Source organism: Nymphalis io, chromosome 8 (genome assembly GCF_905147045.1).
Source record: "Nymphalis io chromosome 8, ilAglIoxx1.1, whole genome shotgun sequence".
NCBI classification, from domain to species: Eukaryota; Metazoa; Arthropoda; class Insecta; order Lepidoptera; family Nymphalidae; genus Nymphalis; species Nymphalis io.
The window spans coordinates 3,355,027-3,374,937 of record NC_065895.1 but is presented as its reverse complement, the minus strand read 5'-3'; the positions used below and the strand labels follow the sequence as shown (position 1 = coordinate 3,374,937).

At 32.1% G+C, this 19,911-nt stretch overlaps 4 protein-coding genes across 6 annotated transcripts; 2 read left to right on the top strand and 2 right to left on the bottom strand.

The window, feature by feature from the left end:
• Positions 1-109: 109 nt before the first annotated feature.
• LOC126770185 (FGGY carbohydrate kinase domain-containing protein) lies at positions 110-10,213 on the bottom strand. 3 transcript variants are annotated; one of them, XM_050489427.1, is made up of 6 exons: positions 10,134-10,213; positions 8,061-8,180; positions 2,060-2,277; positions 1,115-1,980; positions 735-957; positions 110-641 (listed from the first exon to the last, which is right to left on the bottom strand). In XM_050489427.1, the coding sequence occupies exons 3-6, from the start codon at positions 2,240-2,242 to the stop codon at positions 282-284; spliced, it is 1,632 nt and encodes a 543-aa protein (XP_050345384.1). In that variant the 5' UTR covers positions 2,243-2,277; positions 8,061-8,180; positions 10,134-10,213; the 3' UTR covers positions 110-281. The 3 variants fall into 3 exon arrangements, with proteins under 3 accessions (XP_050345384.1, XP_050345383.1, XP_050345382.1); XM_050489426.1 differs by having other exon boundaries at positions 10,129-10,200; XM_050489425.1 differs by lacking the exons at positions 8,061-8,180; positions 10,134-10,213 and adding an exon at positions 2,468-2,604.
• On the top strand, positions 3,113-4,009 carry LOC126770244 (ribonuclease P/MRP protein subunit POP5). The gene is made up of 2 exons (XM_050489524.1): positions 3,113-3,397; positions 3,474-4,009. The coding sequence occupies exons 1-2, from the start codon at positions 3,378-3,380 to the stop codon at positions 3,922-3,924; spliced, it is 471 nt and encodes a 156-aa protein (XP_050345481.1). The 5' UTR covers positions 3,113-3,377; the 3' UTR covers positions 3,925-4,009.
• Positions 4,103-6,581, bottom strand: LOC126770186 (caspase-8). The gene has a single exon (XM_050489428.1). The coding sequence runs from the start codon at positions 6,319-6,321 to the stop codon at positions 4,690-4,692; it is 1,632 nt and encodes a 543-aa protein (XP_050345385.1). The 5' UTR covers positions 6,322-6,581; the 3' UTR covers positions 4,103-4,689.
• A 1,893-nt stretch (positions 10,214-12,106) lies between the features above and the next one.
• On the top strand, positions 12,107-13,263 carry LOC126770384 (mitochondrial translation release factor in rescue). Its single transcript, XM_050489781.1, has 2 exons — positions 12,107-12,314; positions 13,043-13,263. The coding sequence occupies exons 1-2, from the start codon at positions 12,107-12,109 to the stop codon at positions 13,261-13,263; spliced, it is 429 nt and encodes a 142-aa protein (XP_050345738.1).
• Positions 13,264-19,911: the final 6,648 nt, after the last annotated feature.

Genomic DNA, 19,911 nt, shown 5'->3' with positions numbered 1-19,911 from the left:
AAATCCGTATGCCATAATTTAATTCAAATAACCCAAACAATTAAATTTATAATAAAAGTGATAATAAACTTGCTCTTATTATTATTATTAAAAAACAAAACAAATAAAATGCATTTAAGAAAATTTAATTTCTTCTGGACTAAAATAACCACATCTCATTATTTATTTAAATGATTGTACTTAAGCCTTTAATTGAATGTAATTATAAAACTATACAAAAAATATGTTTAATTTTCCTATATAAAAACATTATCATCATTTTTTCTTAAACAACTTTTATATTAACTATTCATGATAGTTTTGTATAGTAATTGATCTTGAAACATTTTTAGAAAAACTTGGTATTTCTTATCATGGTATGATTTAATTTTCAGATTCGGCTTCACAACATCTGCCGTTCCACCCATACTTTGAATAGCAGCCTGTACATTGTTAAAATAACTTGAAGCACAGGCTCCTAGAACTGCTGCTCCCACCAAAACAGATTCTTTTTCATGTGGTTTCAATACGGGTAGACCAACTGAATCTGCTTGTATCTGGACAAATAATGGGTCCTTGGTGATTCCACCACATACAAGTAAGGATTTGAACGGTGCATAGCCTGCCTGTAGCAAAGCATCTATTATATGTCTTGTACCATACTGTAAATAAAATAAATATTTTTTTCATTTAGAATTGTTAATAAATTAAAGATAATTAATTAGTTAAGTTAGTAGGTAGTTAAGAGAGTTTACCGAAAGAGCTTGTATAGTTGCAAGGTACAGCAGTGCCAAATTTTCTTCACTACTGTTAATAGTTAAACCAATAACCATGCCTTTCATTGCAGGATCAGATAAAGGTGAGCGATTACCATGGAAATCCGGCCAAACATGAAAATCTTTAGTCAACAAGCTTACATCTTCAAGACCTTGATTGTTTGCCATTTGTGTTAGCAATCCTCTTAAATGATTTCTTGCACTAAAAATAGTACAAAACATTAGTGCAAAATTGCAAAAGATATGGTAAAGTACTATTAAGTATAGTACTGATTTTAAATTATTAACACAATTAAAAAAAAAAACTATAATTTAAGTAAAGCAACTTAAAAGAAGGTTTGAATTGAAAAAATACCTACTCTCCCGTACTACAATTATTTAAAAGTTTTGCACTAGCTGGGTGGCTAGCTATAACAAAGTCTAATAACATTCCCGATGCACTTTGTCCTGCTTCATTTAACCACATATTAGGTACCATTGCACTAAAATAGGGACCCCAAACACCTTTGACCATAACCGGTTCAGCATTAACAGCCATGTGACATGTAGATGTACCACAAATTAATCCTAGCTTGCTGGACATGTTATCATCAATATTTTGTCCTTTTGCTCCTATCATTCCCAAGCCACCTGCATGTGCATCAATAATTGATGTAGCAACTGGTGTACCTGCCAAAAGGTTAAGTGATCTAGCTACTTCATTAGTAAGGCCTCCACAATAGTCACCGGGCATTAAGACTTTCTTTCCAATTTTCTTAAAGTCTTTATCAGCTAAATCCTCAAGACCAATTTTTCGCAAAAAGTCCACATTCCAACCTTTTTTTCCATCAATTGAACATTCATAATTCCATTTGCATACCAATGAACACAAAGAACGACTCATTGACCCAGTCGCCTTCCAAGTTAGGAAATCTGGAAGATCAAAGAAGAAACCGTAATCATGCCACTGATTTGGCAAATTTTTCTTTAGCCATAGAAGTTTAGGCATTTCCATTTCTAAGCTAACTTTGCCACCAACATATTCCAGTATTCCATGTCCAGTTTTATTAATTAAATCAGCTTCAGTCTGTGCACGATGATCCATCCACATTATTATATTCTGTTCATTGTTACCAGAATCACTTACTGCTTTGGGATTTCCATTTTTATCTAACGCTACAAGAGAGCATGTTGCATCAAATCCTATACCAATCACACTTGCTGGATCAATATTTTCTACTACAGCCTGAAAATTAAATGGATAACATTTATAAATAATTACATAAATTTAAATTATAATTAAGCTTATATATTATAATTATGACCTTTATAACATATTCACAACATTCCCACACATTGTTTGAAGATTGTTCATAGTAGTCAGCTTTTGGTTTCCAGGTTTGTAAATTTTTTACTGATGTCTTTATTATATGGCCTGATTTATCCACCAATGCCGCTCGCACACTTCCAGAACCAACATCAACACCAATAAAATATTTCAAATTCATTTCTTCAGCTAATTCACTTCACAAAGTTTATGGTTCTACAATTAATTAATATATTACTAAGCAATAAAGTATGAAACAAATCGTTTCATAATATTTAGATAAATCGAGCATAATTTGAAGTTTTGGAAAGTTATTATAAAAAATACACTACGAAATTAAAAATTATATTGTTCTTTTTAATTTAAAAACTGCATATTCTCTTCGTTCTACTCAACGTCTACGTACCTTATTGTAAAATATTTATTGTCTATAAACATAATATAATCCAAGAACAATTTTCAAGATAAAAGGAGTAATGAAATAACGACCTTGACTTTACAACGCTCAGATAAAGGTGGTATTTATTTAACCTCTGCCCATCACATCCACAGTAACATAATACAATTTCTATTTGATTTAATATTTTATACAATAACAAGTAATAAATAAATATTAATTATACTGTTTTTAACCTTTATGCAATGTAAACACAAATTGTTCTTTCAAATTTGGCGGCATCCGAAAGTAAAAGGGGCATCAAGTTTTAGCTCTATTGATTTATCATAACCACTATTACCTAACTTTAATATTGTTAAGCCTCCATTATACGTTGGTTACTGACCCATTGAGTTAACGAGTTTTGACTGAGAGTACCGTTTACAATTTGGTGATTTGTTCTTTCAATATTGATCTATTGATATCGATGTTGTAGAAGAGATCATATGTTACAGCTATATTATTATGTTTAAATAAAAAAACAAAAATCTTTCATTAAAGTACAATAACTAATTATTTCTTGTGAATATTAATATAGATTTTTTATTTATCTAAATTTTAAAACGTGTATTACTTGCTGTGCTATATTATGCATTACAAACAGCTCTTGGGCTCTTGCCACCATTGATGTTCTTTTTGAGCCCCATGGAATTAGTCTTGATGATTATGCGGTATTACCGTGGTTTATTATTTTTATTACCGTGGTGACAGTCGTGCCAACTGTCAACTGTCAAATAAGAACAACAATAAATCACGAAATATTAAGAGATTCTTTGCACCACATTGTTAAACCTAGTCAATTAAATTGTTGCCTTCCCGATTTTAATAGAATACATCATTTATACTTCTATAAAATAATCAAAACTGTGACAGTGTAGATATGGTACGCTTTAAAAATAGGTAACAGTTCATTAATTACTTTTATATTTTTGTTGTTTTTAAAAATATACATTAAATTTGAATATTTCATTTGCAGGTATATAACTGTCGAGGTAGTTTCACCAACAGTGCCAGAGCATAAACCTCTGAGTTTGAAATCGAAATTATTAAATGATTCAATCTTTGAAAAAATCCAACAGCTACATGGCGATTTTGGTATAGCTGCAGTTAAATATGGATTCCTAACAAAATATTGTAACGAAAATACTAGGATAGCAATTATCAGATCAAGACATGGCCCACATAGATTTGTCACCAGTAGTTTACCTTTTATTACTAGAATAGGTAAATTAGAAGTTTCTTTGAAAACTCTACATGTGGGTGCCACCTTAAAACACAGTTTTAAATTTATACAAAAGCATCAACGGACATATTTAGAATCTATGTGGTCTAAACTAAGAAGCGATGAGGAAAGAAATGCCTTTGAAGTTGCTTTAAAGGACTTTACAAAAACTGATGTCTCATTAAATATTGAAAGAATTGCTTAATTTATTTTATTATTTTAAAATACACAAAACAATTACAAAAATATACTAAAAATATAATTATTCTAAATTTTGCATTTACATATCATACAACTGAAATTGTTAATTTTATATACTATTATATTTATTAACATTTTCTTTAAAATATTTCTTTTATGACTTGAATCAGTGATTTAATTATTAAATCTGCTATATAAATCTAAATGCCAAATAATAATTAAATATTACAATTCACTAATAATAATAATAATGTCCTCCAGACCGATTTTGGCTACGCCGGCCAATCTCAAGAGAGATTAGAAGAGAGAGATTTAGAAGAGCCATCTATGCAGGAGATATTATAGTGCACAAGTGCATGTGTAAACACAGTTGCACTCTAATATCTCTTGCGTAGTTGGCTAATCTCTGTTGAGATTGGCCGCCATGGCCGAAATTGGTCTGGATGACATTATTATTATTCACTAATAACTAAATATTAAATGTACTTTCTTGTGATGTGTCTCTGTATACATATTTGCAATTATCCTAATAATTCCTTCTTATTTTCCTGTATCAATTTACGTATAGCATAAATGGTGTATTTATTTAATAATACAATATAATTCATAATATACAAAAGCAATAGAGAGCTTTCAGATTTATATATACATAAATAATGTACACAATAATACTCCCAAAAATATTGGATAAATTATGGCCTTTACATTTTATGAAATTAAACAAAGCGACAAAAAGTTTGTTTCCATTAATATATACACATATTGTAAATTATTGTGGTAAACATAAATATAATTTTTTTCTTAATGTAGTTTCAAAAATTGGCACTTGAGGGCGCTGTAGATAAGTGCATAGATGTGTCACATAGTCCGTGACTTTGGTAAAAATGTCAAACAAATGTTCATGTTTGGCTCTTTTCTTAATGAGGAGACATAATGATTGTATGAACAATGAACCTTTATCTTCATTTCTGAAAGCTTCATACTGAGGAGCTGTGGCCCAGTATATAAGGAAATGTGACTTCTTCAAGTAGAAACCTGAATTAGGACTGTCAGCCACTAGCCTGCTACCTACATCTGGTTCTGAATCAATTTGACATGCTTGGATAATTAAAACTTTAGGTATACCATAAAGTTGAACTGCCTCATCTGAATCCAGTAAATTCTGTATATCTTCAATTTTTATTTTTGTTGAATCTGCTGCATACACATGTCCTCTTACACCGTGAGATAATATACAAAGCATAAATACACTATCATCAGGGTAAACATGTTTCTTAATAACTTCTTTTATAAATTGATGTACTTCTGTTTGATTTAAATTAGATTTACTTATTACTTTAAAATTTAATGAACTCATTGTCTCTTCTAAAGCGATGAGGTCACATGTGGATCCTATACGATCAGACAACAGTGCCGAAGTTTTATGCTTGATACTGTGTTTTGATGGGTAAAATTTTTCTTGATTTATAATACAACATACACCAATTCGTTTTAGGTTCTTTAAAGCATAAGCATCTGATCCTAATTTACTTTTATCTGACTTGAAGTTTGAATTGGGTTCCTCCTCTAATTGTAACTGATGGATGTACTCAAATGTTTCTTTAAAATCATTAACAGTTGTTCTACTCTGGGTTAGAGAGTCCTTTATTCTTGAATTTAGCTTATTATCTACACTGCTTACTTTTTGTATAGAATCCATATGGCTTGGATTATTAATCTGATTCTGTATTTCTCTTAGAATTGTTGCATATTCACTTAAACTGCTTAAGTTATCAAATATTATTGCAAGCTCCTCAATATCATAATTACTGTTATATTTTTTTGTTTCTTTGTTGTATTGTCCTAATTTTATGAATTTTTGACTCATAAGTTCCAAGAAGATAATTTCACATGTGTCATGCTCAGTGATATTTATAGTATATGAAATTAAAGTTCTTTTAAACTTTGACAAATGTTCCAATGTCATATTTTCACATATTCTATACAGAGCTTTCTTCATAGGATCTATGTAGACTGTAACATGAATGTTTTCTGGCAAATAATGCTTTTTTACATGAGACACATTAAATCCCAGTTTTCTGATCACATTGTAAAGCCTACATATGGTAAGTGCTTCAAGAAACTCATACCTCCAGGTAGGTCGAGACTGTGCATATAGTGCCCAACTGTAAAGCAAGTTCATACTATTGGCTTCAACATCTTTTGAAACTCTTTGATAAAAAATCAATCTTTGAAGAGCTGTTTCGGGAGTATCATATAAGAGAAAAACTAAGGAAACCATATCATAAGGATAGACATCTTTTTGTACTTCTAACAAAGTATCAACATTAATAGTATTTATATTTTTAAACAAGTTATCCACAGGTTGAGTTTCAGCGTCTGAACATAGCATTTTCAACATAGTTTTAGATTGATAATAACAAAAAAAATTAAAATTATATTATTATCTTATAAGTAAATAAATCTTAATCACAGATATAAAATATATGTATAATTTCTAGGAGTTTTCTAATACCAATAAAAAAGTAAATGTAATCTGCATTTAAATATTAATGACCAAAAAAGTAATAATAATGGCACTATTTATGTAAGTATTTATAAAATCACTTGACTTGTACTGTACTGTACAGTGTACACAGAGTATGTTTTCATAATGAAAAAAACCCATTTAGTAATCAGTACTTTACATTTACAAAATTATAAGTCGTGGTGTTTAAAATGTATAAATAGATGTAAAAAACAAAGAGACATAAAATATCAAGGTTTTTATAAGGTTATTTTAATTTTATCCTAACAATAATCATTTAATATATTATAAGAACAATATTTTTGATGACTGCAATATAAGATTTCCGAACGTCTTCTTGCTTATTCGTCATGCTGTCAGGGAAAGGGAATTCCCATGTTGCTTTGTAAAAATGTCTTTATTTATATCTTATTAATAAGATCCTGGTGATATTTAAATTGTTATGCAATTAGCAATTAGCATAACAATTTAAATATCACCAGGAGGATTTGATTATCATTGTCTAAACTAAGAAAAATGACTGCTTGTTTTGTCTGTTCAAATATTATTTATTATTACGCATTTTTTAAAATTGCAATTTGCACTCCACAATTTGTAATGAATTCTGTTCATTATTTTTCATTTTCAGATGGCGTTTAGACTATGCTTTTACATTGTTTGGTTTCGAAACTCTGTTTGTGATTTAACATTATGTAAAAAAAAATCCCAGGAGTTTAATTAACTCTATATAAAAATTCAACTACATTTTTTATATATAACCACAAGAAATTAAGTGTATTCTGACAGTTTAATATATTTAATTCCTACTTGCGTTCGTGTAAAAAAACGACCTCATTGTTTTCTTATTTACTCGTGATCTGTGGTCCCTTCGCTGACATTGGGTGTGTAGAGAGAAATATTTCATATGAGTCTTTAAACGGAGAAAAGTGAGAATAACACTACTGTAGCTAGAAGTAATATTATTTCAGATATCGCGCGATCAGAATGGAATCAGAACTACAATTGAGAAACGCACGGTCCGCGTGGTACCGGTAACGTCTGCAAAATAGCGTTGGTGACTCGCGAGACGTTGTTACTTGTTTGTTAGTGTAGATTTTTACTCGTGATTGGCTTTTATTTTAGATGATTATCATTAGATTAGATTATTAAGTACGAGATATAAAGTTTTGAAAACACAATATAATTCCTGCAGTTAAACAATTACACACCTTCCAAGCACCTATAGCCTACTCCAATCGAAGAAAGAGTAAAGGTAAACAAACTTATATTTACATGTTACATGCGATTTTCTAATACCTCTGTCATATTATACACTACACACACTTCTTGCTTAATATATCTTTTTTTATAATGCGGCACTATTTCACTAAACTATTTATATCCGCTTTAATATTACTTCCAAAGTTCCGATAACACTTTGCCGAAATTCAAACCGCAATTTTTGTAGCGAACCCATAATAATTATCATAGATTATCTTCTAAATCTCGACCAATGATATCGCGTCAAGTCAATGTTAAATTTTTTATTGGTCTTTACTCCTTTTTATGGTTGAAATAGGCTATACATACATAAACATGCCGCGGAGCGGGAGCGTGAGGAGAGTGCCACTTACCCGCTGAGGTGCCGACGTTATGCGCACCTTCTCCCCCCGCCGTAAGCGTCGCTGGGGCTAGGGGGTCTCTGTACTCCGGGAACCCCCATAGAAATGGAGGCCCACTTAGGCGGACTATACCTGAAATATTGTTAATACTTGTCGATGAAGGCACCTAAAATTAGGCCTGCATACGCGGGCCAGCCGTCAGAGCGTCACGGTAGCATGCGCAAGCGATCCCGTGGCGCTCCTCGTTTAGACGGAAAGGGTACCGCTGGTTTTTTAGTTAAGTGGGTATTCCGATGAACGGGACGCATTTGGCACCTTGGACACCGGCGAGCCCCACATACTCCCCTATTCTTGTGGGGGAAACGCGTAATGCGTTTTTTCAGCGATAAAAAAAAGTAGGCACCCAATATAATGATGAATTCTTAACGTACTACGTAGTCTGTTTTGGATATTTTATTTGGTAATTGTATATAAACTTGTTTTATATTTTATTAAGCGCATTCCTGCAAATTGTACTTTCTAGCTCCAGCAGCGCCAATTAAATTGCATACATTTTGAGAGACATATTAAAGATTTTAAAACCTGAATTGTGGGCAAATTAATTTCGCACTCCTAGATACAAGCAATAAAAAGTCACCTATGATTTCCATACATTTGTGTATGAGTATTACTAACTTTTTATTAGAAATACCATACATCTATACCAATAGAAGCAGGCAACTAGGGCAGTGATTTTAGATCATCAAGAGAAGGGTTACGTCCCAAACAGCTAAAGTCAAATGCCAATGCAGTGCTGCCAACCTCATTGTTTTTACAGTAGATTTACTGTTTTCAATAAGACATCACTGTTTTCTGTTTTAGTCATTGATATATAAAAAACCCAAGAACACAGTCACCGTAGACAGAGAAACAAATAGACCAAGGGACCGTGAAACCGCGATTGAGACAGAGATAGTTTGTCAATGTTGCGTATAATGTTGCCATAGTAACTGCATACCCTGTTTTGGGAGATAAATAATTTTACTTTTAAATATTTACTATACATATTAAAAAATATTTTTAATAAAATATTTTTTTTCCTACCGCACCCAAAAACCGTTGCATTGTTTGTTTTTGTTTCTGTTATCAATAGTTCTTCAGCATCTTTATATGGTACTGGATTAGCATTCTCCTCAGATGTTGAAATCTAAAACACTCAATTAAATTATTAATAAAGAATGGTTGCCAATTATATTTCTTTGTTAACTCGGAATCTAATAATATTATAAATTCATGAAGAATGTTAAATAATGTCGTCGTTAGGAAATTATAAATAGGAGAACGAATAAAATAAAATAACATATTTACATATAACGAAACACTTTAGGTTATTATTGGACTCCGTATTTATTTGTTTGCATTCTCAACGAGTCGATATTTTTTATCAAAAATCGAAATTTTTTTTTAGCTGACGCTGGCAGCACTTACATGATAAATAATTATAGGTTATGAATAAAAAAAACTGGGAAATCCTATTATCTTAAGGATTTTAATGCAATATAAGGTCATGCTATGGCATAAATAAGCATCACTGAGAAGCTATATTTAGGGACAAAATAGTCGTACTTACGCTTGAAAATACACGCCGGCAATTTCCTTCTTGCTATCGCTTTAACATGAAACAATACGACAATGCACCATGTATAATCATCGATATGATATAAGGATTATTTCTCGGCCTTTTCACTGAATTAGAATCGTTTGATATCATAAAAACAAGTGAAAATTGAACAAAAAACACAGTGAACGCACCAACTGTCAAATTTGTTTCGCTACTTGAGTAGCGAAACAAACAACAAAACTGGTTACGCGATAAGGGACAAAAGATTTGATAATTCTATCTCTGTCTAAACCATTTGTAACGTAATTTTTGTTCTCTTTCTTGTGTAAGTGAGAAGGAAATCGCCATTGCGTCTATTAGTTTCTCTGTCTACGACAATCACGAACACAAGTAACACTCGAAACTGTCACCAAACACTCGGCAATTCTATAGTTCTAATTAGTAATGGTTATACTATAAACATTTTTTTGCAAATTTAACCTTACGCGGATTGTTTTGATGTAATTGTTCTCTCAAAGCACCTAAAAACAATAAAATTTTACAATAAAGCAAAAAGCAATAGCATGACGGAACCTTATATAACTATTTATCATATGTGCTGCCAACGTCAGCTAAAAAATTTACCGATTTTCGATAAAAAATATCGAAATTTTCCCTCTAAATTTCAATTAATCAAGATGTCCAGGTTTATTATTCAAGATTTTTTTTCTTAAAAAAAACGTAGGATTCTATACAATTTATATTAAGCCTTGAAAGCAGCCAACAAACTAAATCAAATAGAAACTCCAAGCGTGGCTATAACTGAAATATCAAAAAACTATAACATATTGAGATTTAAATAATTAACTCAACGGTTAGCGTGCTTGTACAACACGTAGGAGGCCCGAGTTTCGATTTCTGGTCACTGCATGAAAAATAAAAATCGTTTAATTTCATTGTTATCATCATTAATATTATTAGATCATTAATTAATATATGTAAATGTGTAAAGTGCATAAATATGGCAGCTTTTTTGTGCTACTTAAATGTATTTTTAATTTGTATTCCCTCTCAAACCGAGTGTACAACAAAAATTTATGAGTTCTTATTCGATAGTCAGGGGAATCTTAAGTTGGTCCTAGGGGGAATATTTTGTAGGAGTTGGCATCACTGACTTTTTCTGTCTACGATAGTGCCAATGTTATTTTGACAGCCACTAAGGGTCCGTTCACACAGACCGGCTCGGAGAGCATCGGCCTGCTTTTTTCTTTTCACACAGACCGGGTCGTATACGCTTGGAATTGGCCGGAGCGGAGCCGCCAACTATTTCACATCGACCGGCTGGAAGAGATCTGAAAGCGGGTGCGAGCGAGAAAGAGCACGCAAGCGGAGCCGGTCGGCTCCTTTTATTACTTCACACGAAGCGCGTTCAGGCATTTTTAATGACAAAAAAGGTGCAAATGCAAAAATAAACTTTACTACAATCACTCAAAACACTGTTTCCAACGTGATAAAAATCTGCTCTCCTCTCCGAGCCGGTCTGTGTGAACGGACCCTAAAGGCTAAAGATGAAAAGTAAAGTAGGTACATACCTAGGTACCTAATTATTGTACCTACTTTGATTTAGAGGTTATGTTTTTGCCTATGTTTAATTAAAATAAATATACATTAATGGGAATTGTGAATTGTTTACATTTCATGTTTGAGATAAAAATATGTCGGCATCTAAAGCAGAAATTTTGAAACTATATAAAAATCTAATGCTTTATTCGAAGTCACTTCGGTTTACGGATGTTAAATACTATAAAAAAAGGATATCCAGTGAATTTAAACGGAACAAAAGTTTAAGTAAACCTGAGGATATTAATTACGCGCTTAAGGTATTAAGTAATCAGTTGTCTAGTTATATACATCCATCCATCCATTTAACAATCTTTTCTAGTCCATTGCTGGACATAGGCCTGCTCCAATTGGTGCTACTTTACTTATTGGCGACACATTCTGTTTTTTTGAATCCAGCAAATTGATGTTATGTTCCACAGTTCATATGGTTTGTGGGCATGCTGTTCTCTTTCAGTTGCAAATTGTATGATATTTATACAATAATTGTAATGATAAAATGTTCTTTTTAACATTGAATTGTAATAATGATATTAATGAGCCATAGAAATCTTTGCTTGCATAGCAAGCAGTATTACTGTTAATGTGTAACAAGTTCCTGAAACTGCTGCCTTAAAGATTTATAATTATTGTGTGTATTGGCATCATTACAAACGTTATATCCAAATTTTACAAGCTGATATAATCATGTGGAAGGAAACAACATATTTCATTAATTATATTGTTTAAGTTAGCTGTTTTCTCTTAATAAATTAGACAATTTCAAAGTTTAATCAGTGTTTTAATAAATTTTTGAGATCTTATTGTTATATTTTTCAGAAAGGAGAAGCCTTACTCCAACGTGGTTCTATTGTCTAAAATGCAGAGTGGAAGAACTTGCCTGTTAATCCAAAGAAGTAGAGCATTATTGAATATTTTTATAGCATCAAAGCATACTATAGACTATTCAAAAGTTCCAAAAATCAATGAATCTGACCTGTCCGAACAATTTGTTAGGGGAAGTGGTCCAGGTGGATCTGCTGTAAATAAAAATGCTAACTGTGTTGTTCTAACACATGTGCCTTCAGGTAATTTTTTTGCTTAAAAAACAAATGAATTTGGTTATTTACCACATAGATAATAAGAATTATTTTCATGAATAAAGGAGTTTTTAAAATTTTCCATTAGATTGGAGAATAGCCAGTAGAGACATACTGAAATGTAATTGTACAGTCAGCCTTGTAAAATTGTCTCTTAAAAGTCAAAAGTCAAAGTTAAAAATCTTATCTTATTCCCACCTGCCAAATGGAAAATCTAGTTTCAATTACAATTGAATAAATATTTTTTACTTTGACTTTGATGTATAAAAGAAAGTGCAAGTGACTGTGAGTGAGTTATTTAAAAGACAAATATTGAAATTGGTAAATGTCAAATATAAATAAATATTGTTATAATATGACTAATTAATTGTAATAATGAATTAAATGTAATTGCATATAAAATAAATATAAATAGTGGGCAATGTAAGGAATAATCCTTACTTATTATTAGCTGTTTCTTTTTGGTATATTAACAAAGAAGTATTTATTTACACTACATATTATTTTAATATTACTCCTCATGGAGTGTGATAACTTAGGCCTCCCCACGACTGATATATTTGTGCAGTTGAGCTCACTTACATGCAATTCCAGTGTTTAGCGTCTTCGAAGCTATTGACTTTTGGCATAAGAGTTATAGTTATTGGTTATAGATGCTGCATGAAGAAATGTATAATTATCTATATGTAAAACATAATGATCTAGTATAATTCCAGGGTTGACTGTAAAATGTCATATCAGTAGATCCCAAGATGAAAACAGAAAAATGGCACGAGAAATGTTAACTGCAAAATTAGATGGGATCATTAACGGTGAAAACAGTGTGGCAGCACAGAAAAAAAAATTAGAAGAAGAAAAGCATAAGAAAGCAGATTATAAAAAGAAGAAAAAAGCTCAACTTAAAGAAGAATGGAAAAAACGGGAGGGATTAGTTTAACTGTCCGTTGTATTGTCCAATTTAGAGAACTAACTATTTAGTTAAAAGTTTATAGTAATAGTAACATGAGTGAATCACTAGAAGAATTATATGATTATAAAAAATATGTTTTTAATTTTTAATAATTTCTTAAAAAAAAAAGAATTATTCATTTCCAATATCTAGTGTAAATTTAAAATATTAATTACAAATCAGCACTCAACAGTATGGTGTGTTTAGTAACTTATGATAATTAAAACTACTAGTTTTGTTTTTACAATTTAACAATTGGGAACACAATACCAAATAAAAAAAAGGAATTACCATTACATGGTAATATATTAAACATTTTATTTCCTTACATTATTCTTTTTACTTGAAGAGGTAAGTAGGAATATAATTAGTTAAGTGGAGAAGTATATTATTGGAAATAAATGTATATTAAGCAAGAACTGTTTGGAGTGCATAATAATGCAAAGCTTTTAGTAAATCTCATGCAATAAATAAATATTAGGTCCTTACATATGCAATTGGCGTTTTGTACGGGAGGAATATAAAGTCAATTTTTTTTTGTAAAATATATTTAATTAATAAAAGTATGCACTGTTGTTATCTATGCACTTTTTCGATCTCATAGGAAGTTCATTGATCCCTTTACCAAAAAAACCATGGGGGCGAGAATCAATAAACTCTTTGAAGGGGTTTGGGACTGCCGCATCGGAGTTGAAATTTTTTTCCTTGTAAGAAGATGTCCAAATTCCGGAAAAAAATGGTGATCTGTTGGAGCAAGGTCCGGGGAGTACGGTGGATGTCGTAGACATTCCAATTGTAGCTCATCTAATTTAGTGGTTGTTTGTTGTGCAGTGTGTGGTCTTGCGTTGTCGTGAAGCAGCAGTGGCCTAGAGCGATTGACCAATCTCGGTTGTTTAGCAGCTAGTTCTTTCTTCATGGTTTGCAGTTGCTGACAATAGATATCTGCCGTAATCGTTTGGCCAGATTTTAGAAAGCTGTAGTGAACGACAGCGGCGCTAGTCCACCAAACACTCACAAGTAACTTTTTCTGAGTCAATTTTCGTTTTGGGCAGCGACGAGCGCTTTCGAATATCGTGCAGTATCCACTGTTGAGCAAAGTAAAACAGCAGTCGACGCGTGTTTGCAAGTTCGATTCACTCAATTTAAGAGGTACCCATCGTTCAAGTTTTTTTACTTTTCCGATTTGCTTCAAGTGGATTAATACAGGTTTATCACTTACCCCGAAGCCTGCAGCTATCTCTGAAGTTCTTTGTGATGGATCCGCTTCCACAATAGCCTTTAATTTTTCATTTTCCACTTTGTTTCCGGCCGTCCACGGGGTTGGTTCTGAAGGTCGAAATTTTCAAAACGAAAACGTTGAAACCAAAAACGTACCGTGCTTTCTTTTGCGACACCAGCGCCGTACACATCATTAGTCCTTCTAGCTATTTCTGCAGCACTGGTGCCACGGTAGAACTCGTACTCGTAAATATACCGATATTTCATGTTTTCCATTGTGCGGTAATAAGCGACACCAAAGAGAAAAATAATGAGGAAAAAACAAATGAATGACTGTTTTCAAAACTCAAATGTACCAGCTAAATGAATTTATAAATTTGCATTTGGAATTCTTAACCAAAGAGGAGATATTTCAGATCAAAGTGGTCAGTACGAGAAAACGCTAATTTCATATGTAACAAGGACCTAATATAAAGTTTGTTTATCTTTACTGCAGTAGGAGACCGTTGGATTATAGTTTATATGAACATACCGGATGCGTTACTTTGGGGAACATTATTATTGAAAGTTAGTAAATTTAATTTTGGAGAAAAGACGATTGTTACGTTAAAAGGGATTGTAGGTCGTTGACTGTTATCTGTAACATACTGATCTGTAGATTTGTTGTTTAAGCACTTTTAAGGTATAGGTTACCTTTTTAAAGCCCATTTTGGTATACGAGTCCCAACGTTATAATGAATTTTAAATATGTTCATATTTTAAGTTCCAAGAAGATTTTTTTTTATACAATAGTTTATGTTAACGACTGAGAATACCTAAAACATATATATTGTTTTAACCTTATTAAAACACACCCAATTACAAAAAGCTGAGATGGCCCACTGGTAAGAGCGCCTGTATCTTAACCGATGATCGTGGGTTCAAACCCGGGCAAGCACCACTGAATTTTCATGTGCTTATAATTCTTCCCGTGCTTGACGGTGAAGGAAAACATCGTGAGGAAACCTGCATGTGTCTAATTTCACTGAAATTCTGCCACATGCGTATTCCACCAACTCGCATTGGAGCAGCGTAGTGGAATAAGCTCCAAAACCTCCTCAAAAAGGGACAGGAGGCTTTAGTCCAGTAGTTGGATTTTCACAGGCTGTTAGTGCTTCTACGTACGTCTATTTCGCGATCTCATCTCGATGTGTTCAATATCTAAAACTTATTTATTATACATTTATCTAGCCGAATAATTGTGGTTTCATCCTCAGACAAATCGAGCAACACTGTGTATCAATCCGCCCTTCCAAGGTAACCTTGTAAATATCGAACGGTGAACAATATAGTGGCAAATTAAAAGTCGGAAATTACGGCTTCGGCCGCAGATATTGAAACTAGAACGTTTTGGTACGAGCATTTGTAATCTCACGACCGTGCTATGCTACGCCTCTGCCTTTATAGGCACTGGCGTAGCATGGCGGCAGTTCCACCCATTAACTTTTTAGTCAAGTTTTCATTCGCCCTTGCCTTGCATCAGTTCTCATTTATGATATTTGCGATGTCATTTATCGTCATTGCAATAGAAAATAAGGCGGCGTCAAGCTTGGATTTGAGTGAAATTATAGACGAATTCGCAAAAATTAAAGCGCGCAAGAGATTGTGAATTGGACGGGGAATTCTGTTAAAAATCGTTTATTTCCGTATTCGTACGTTTCTGTATTGTCATGTGCGTCGTTGTTTATTTATTCACATTTTCTTCTATTAAACACATATATATTCTACCTCTCATACGACGTATGGATTTAGCCTACTAGGGATAAGTTGAACTCATTGTTTCCTATTGTTGTTCCTATCTATAATTTTGAAGGCCAATATAAGTTCAAGCTACGCGGAATGAGGGGATGAGGGCCCGACTCTTTCCTTATGCACCGGGGCCCTTGTCCACCTAGCTACGCCACTACATAGAGGAGCTACTTTTTAGTATTTTTTTTAAGTTAGACGTCATTTGAACATAAAAATATAATTTATTTTTTTATTATAATGCTCCTATTTCATTATAAAAATCTTTATAATACAATGTCGTTCTTAATGGAAAAAAACAAAGCCCTGCCTTAGGGCAATTATTTCTTACAAACAAATTAAAGCAGGGTTCGTGAATACGGAGAATTCTTCGCCAAATTTCAATTAGTTTGTTACGGAAACAGGACTCTCAGTCCGCTTCTTGAACAGCGCCTTGGGGTTAATTACGTACAAGTACATTGCTCAACTTTGTCATTGTTATAACAAATGTGACCTACATTTTATAATAATAAATAACTATATAATAATTACATTTTATTTATACAACTTAATTAGATATCATAAAGTATATATTTTTTTATTCGACCTATATCTAACTTTTATTACCTAGTTTTATTGATGGAGATGGTTTGGAGATAATTCCATGACGCTGCTTAATTACCTATACATAGAGCAATTTTTCATCGGACTTTGTAGGTTTTCTCATGTTTTTTTTTTATCGCTGAGCACAATCTAATTATAAACACAAATAAAGCACTTGAAAATTCAGTGGTGCTTTGTTGGCTGGTCTATGATTCTAACCACTGCGCCATTTTGGGAGGAAAAAACTATCACCTTATGTATATCTTATTGCTATACATCGTTAATGTAGGTTAAACGTAATTTATTATTAATCAAAATGTTGCTTATAAATAAACAGTTTATGAATAATACTGTATCTTCTATTATAATCGCAAAATGTTAATGAGTTCTATAATGGTAGATTAATGATTGTTGTTATTTAAAGATCCTTTATTATTGCTATTGTAAAAAACTATGGATCGTTTTCTCTTCTGAAACAACCCAATTCAAAGCATAGTTCAGTGAGGTCAGGGTCGGATTGAAGGCTTACCGGCGGCGGGCCTAAATAGGTCCCGGTTAATTTTTGTATCGGATGATTTTTTAACATTATTTAATTATCCATTGCACTTAGACTGGAGACAAAAATAAGTGTCTCATGAAAATAATTTATTTAGATAAAATTAGTAGTAAGTCAAAATGAAGTGGTAGATAAGTACCGTACCGTAACCGTAACAGCCTGTGAATGTCCCACTGCTGGGCTAAAGGCCTCCTCTCCTCTTTTTTGAGGAGAAGGTTTGGAGCTTATTCCACCACGCTGCTCCAATGCGGGTTGGTAGAATTCACATGTGGCAGAATTTCAGTGAAATTAGACACATGCAGGTTTCCTCACGATGTTTTCCTTCACCGTAAAGCACGAGATGAATTATAATCACAAATTAAGCACATGAAAATTCAGTGGTGCTTGCCCGGGTTTGAACCCACGATCATCGGTGCCCTGTGGTAAGAACGCGTGAGATAAGTACCAACTACTTACAAATATATATTTTGATAAATACATGCACACATCCGAATACGTGGTCCATTATGTGATTTTATTAAAAAAAAATTATAACTTATTCGAAATTTGAAAATGGTTTTGCGCAATACATGTTTGGCGATTTTTGATACAACAAATATAATTTAAATATTAAAAATATATAAATAATTAACTACATATTTATTCTAGTAATTGAATGCGTAATATTAGGGAAACAATTGCATACAGATTACGAAACCCGAAATTATTCCGCTCTTGACCTAAATATCTAATTATTGTTGGTCCATTAATTTTCATACGCAATTCCAAAATGATGAATATTTTCAAATAAGTACAAAAGATTATATTACTAAAATATAATTTCAGACCAAAAATTTTGCCAACTAATATAATATTTTAATAAGTAAAATTGTAATATGATTATATTTAGAAGTTAATTTTAAGAAAAATACTACATACACTTATTGATGTTATGAAACTCGTGAGAAGAGAAAGATAATGATTAAGTTTATAAATCGGTTCAACGAGGATTAGATGAAACGATATGATTGAATTCAAATTCTAAAATTGACGCATCGCATTATTTTGTCGCATAATTGAGGAGTGGATGATTCCATGTTGGAAGCTACGACTTTCGATATAATTTAATAGGTTGTAACTTCAAACAACGGGGAATAACTTCGGGCGTTGGGGTACCTATTTAAGGTTCTTAATAAATTTATAGCTAACAATTTGAAGAAATTGTTAGCTATAAATTTATTACTAAGCTTTCTTCAAAATATTTAAAGAAAGCTTAGTAATAATAATAAGCTTAGTAATTCCGCGTCAAGAATTTCTATTGTCGGTACCGCGGTACGTAACCTAATTTAATAAACAAGTTTGTATTTTATATTTAGTCCTATTTACGTAAAACAGAACGATATATTTTATAATTAAAAAAAAAAGATTTTAGGTTTTTACACTACTCTGCTCTGGATGTAATTATGTGGTCTGGTCGTTTTTAATTTTAACGCTTCTTAATAAAATTAATTAAAATAATCAAAATGCATTATTATTATAGCAAGAGTATAATACACACACACATACACACTAAGGTACACAAACGCATACACATATAATCTAAACTACACAAAAGACAAAAGGTGCTGGTCTTTGGATATTTATATAGATATAGATTAATGGAACTAGGTATGTATGTAAATAAAAACGTAATTTTAATTGCCTTTCGATATAATATAAGGATAAAGAAATATGTCGAAATCATATTTCCCAAAATTTTCCCTTATTAACACAGCATTTTAAACATCGTCTTTGATCTCACCACGAGAAAACGAGATAAAATTTCTGTATAAAATATAATTACAAAGATTATGAACCCGGGCTAAGTAATAAGATTTATAAAACTTTCTAAAAGCCAACAGAATGAAAATTGAAACTTTTAAAGTTTTCCTTACGGTCTATTCTCCTCATGAATTACTGTTTTATTTTGCACGTTACATTTGGACATAATTGAGTTGTTATGAAAAAGGAACATTAAAAATATTAAGTAACATTTTTTCAATATAACTTATTAAATTTGAGACTTCGAAATAAGTGTACCTACAATTTTGAGGTTAATTACTAAACATTAATGTATATACTAAAATAATAAATATGAAGACTTTGTTGACTGTTTGAAGCAGCGTGGTGGAACAAGCTCCAAACCTTCTCTTCAAAAAGAGGAGAGGAGGCCTGTAGCCCAGCAGCGGGACATTCACAGGCTGTTACGGTACATATTACATAGAAGTGGATCCCAGTTTATAACAATCATAAACCGCATACATAATACAACATATGTATAATATATGTGTTATATTATGGATTGTATTTGCCTCGTTGGTCTAATAGCTAGGTTCTTAGTCTTAACCAGCATGACGTCATGACGTCTTTGACTCATCAAAGTCGACTAGTTTGAATCCTAGATTTTGTTCAAGTCATTGGGATTAATCTGTCGAAGAATTCCCAAGTGCCTAACTTCCTTTGAGTTTTAATCACGT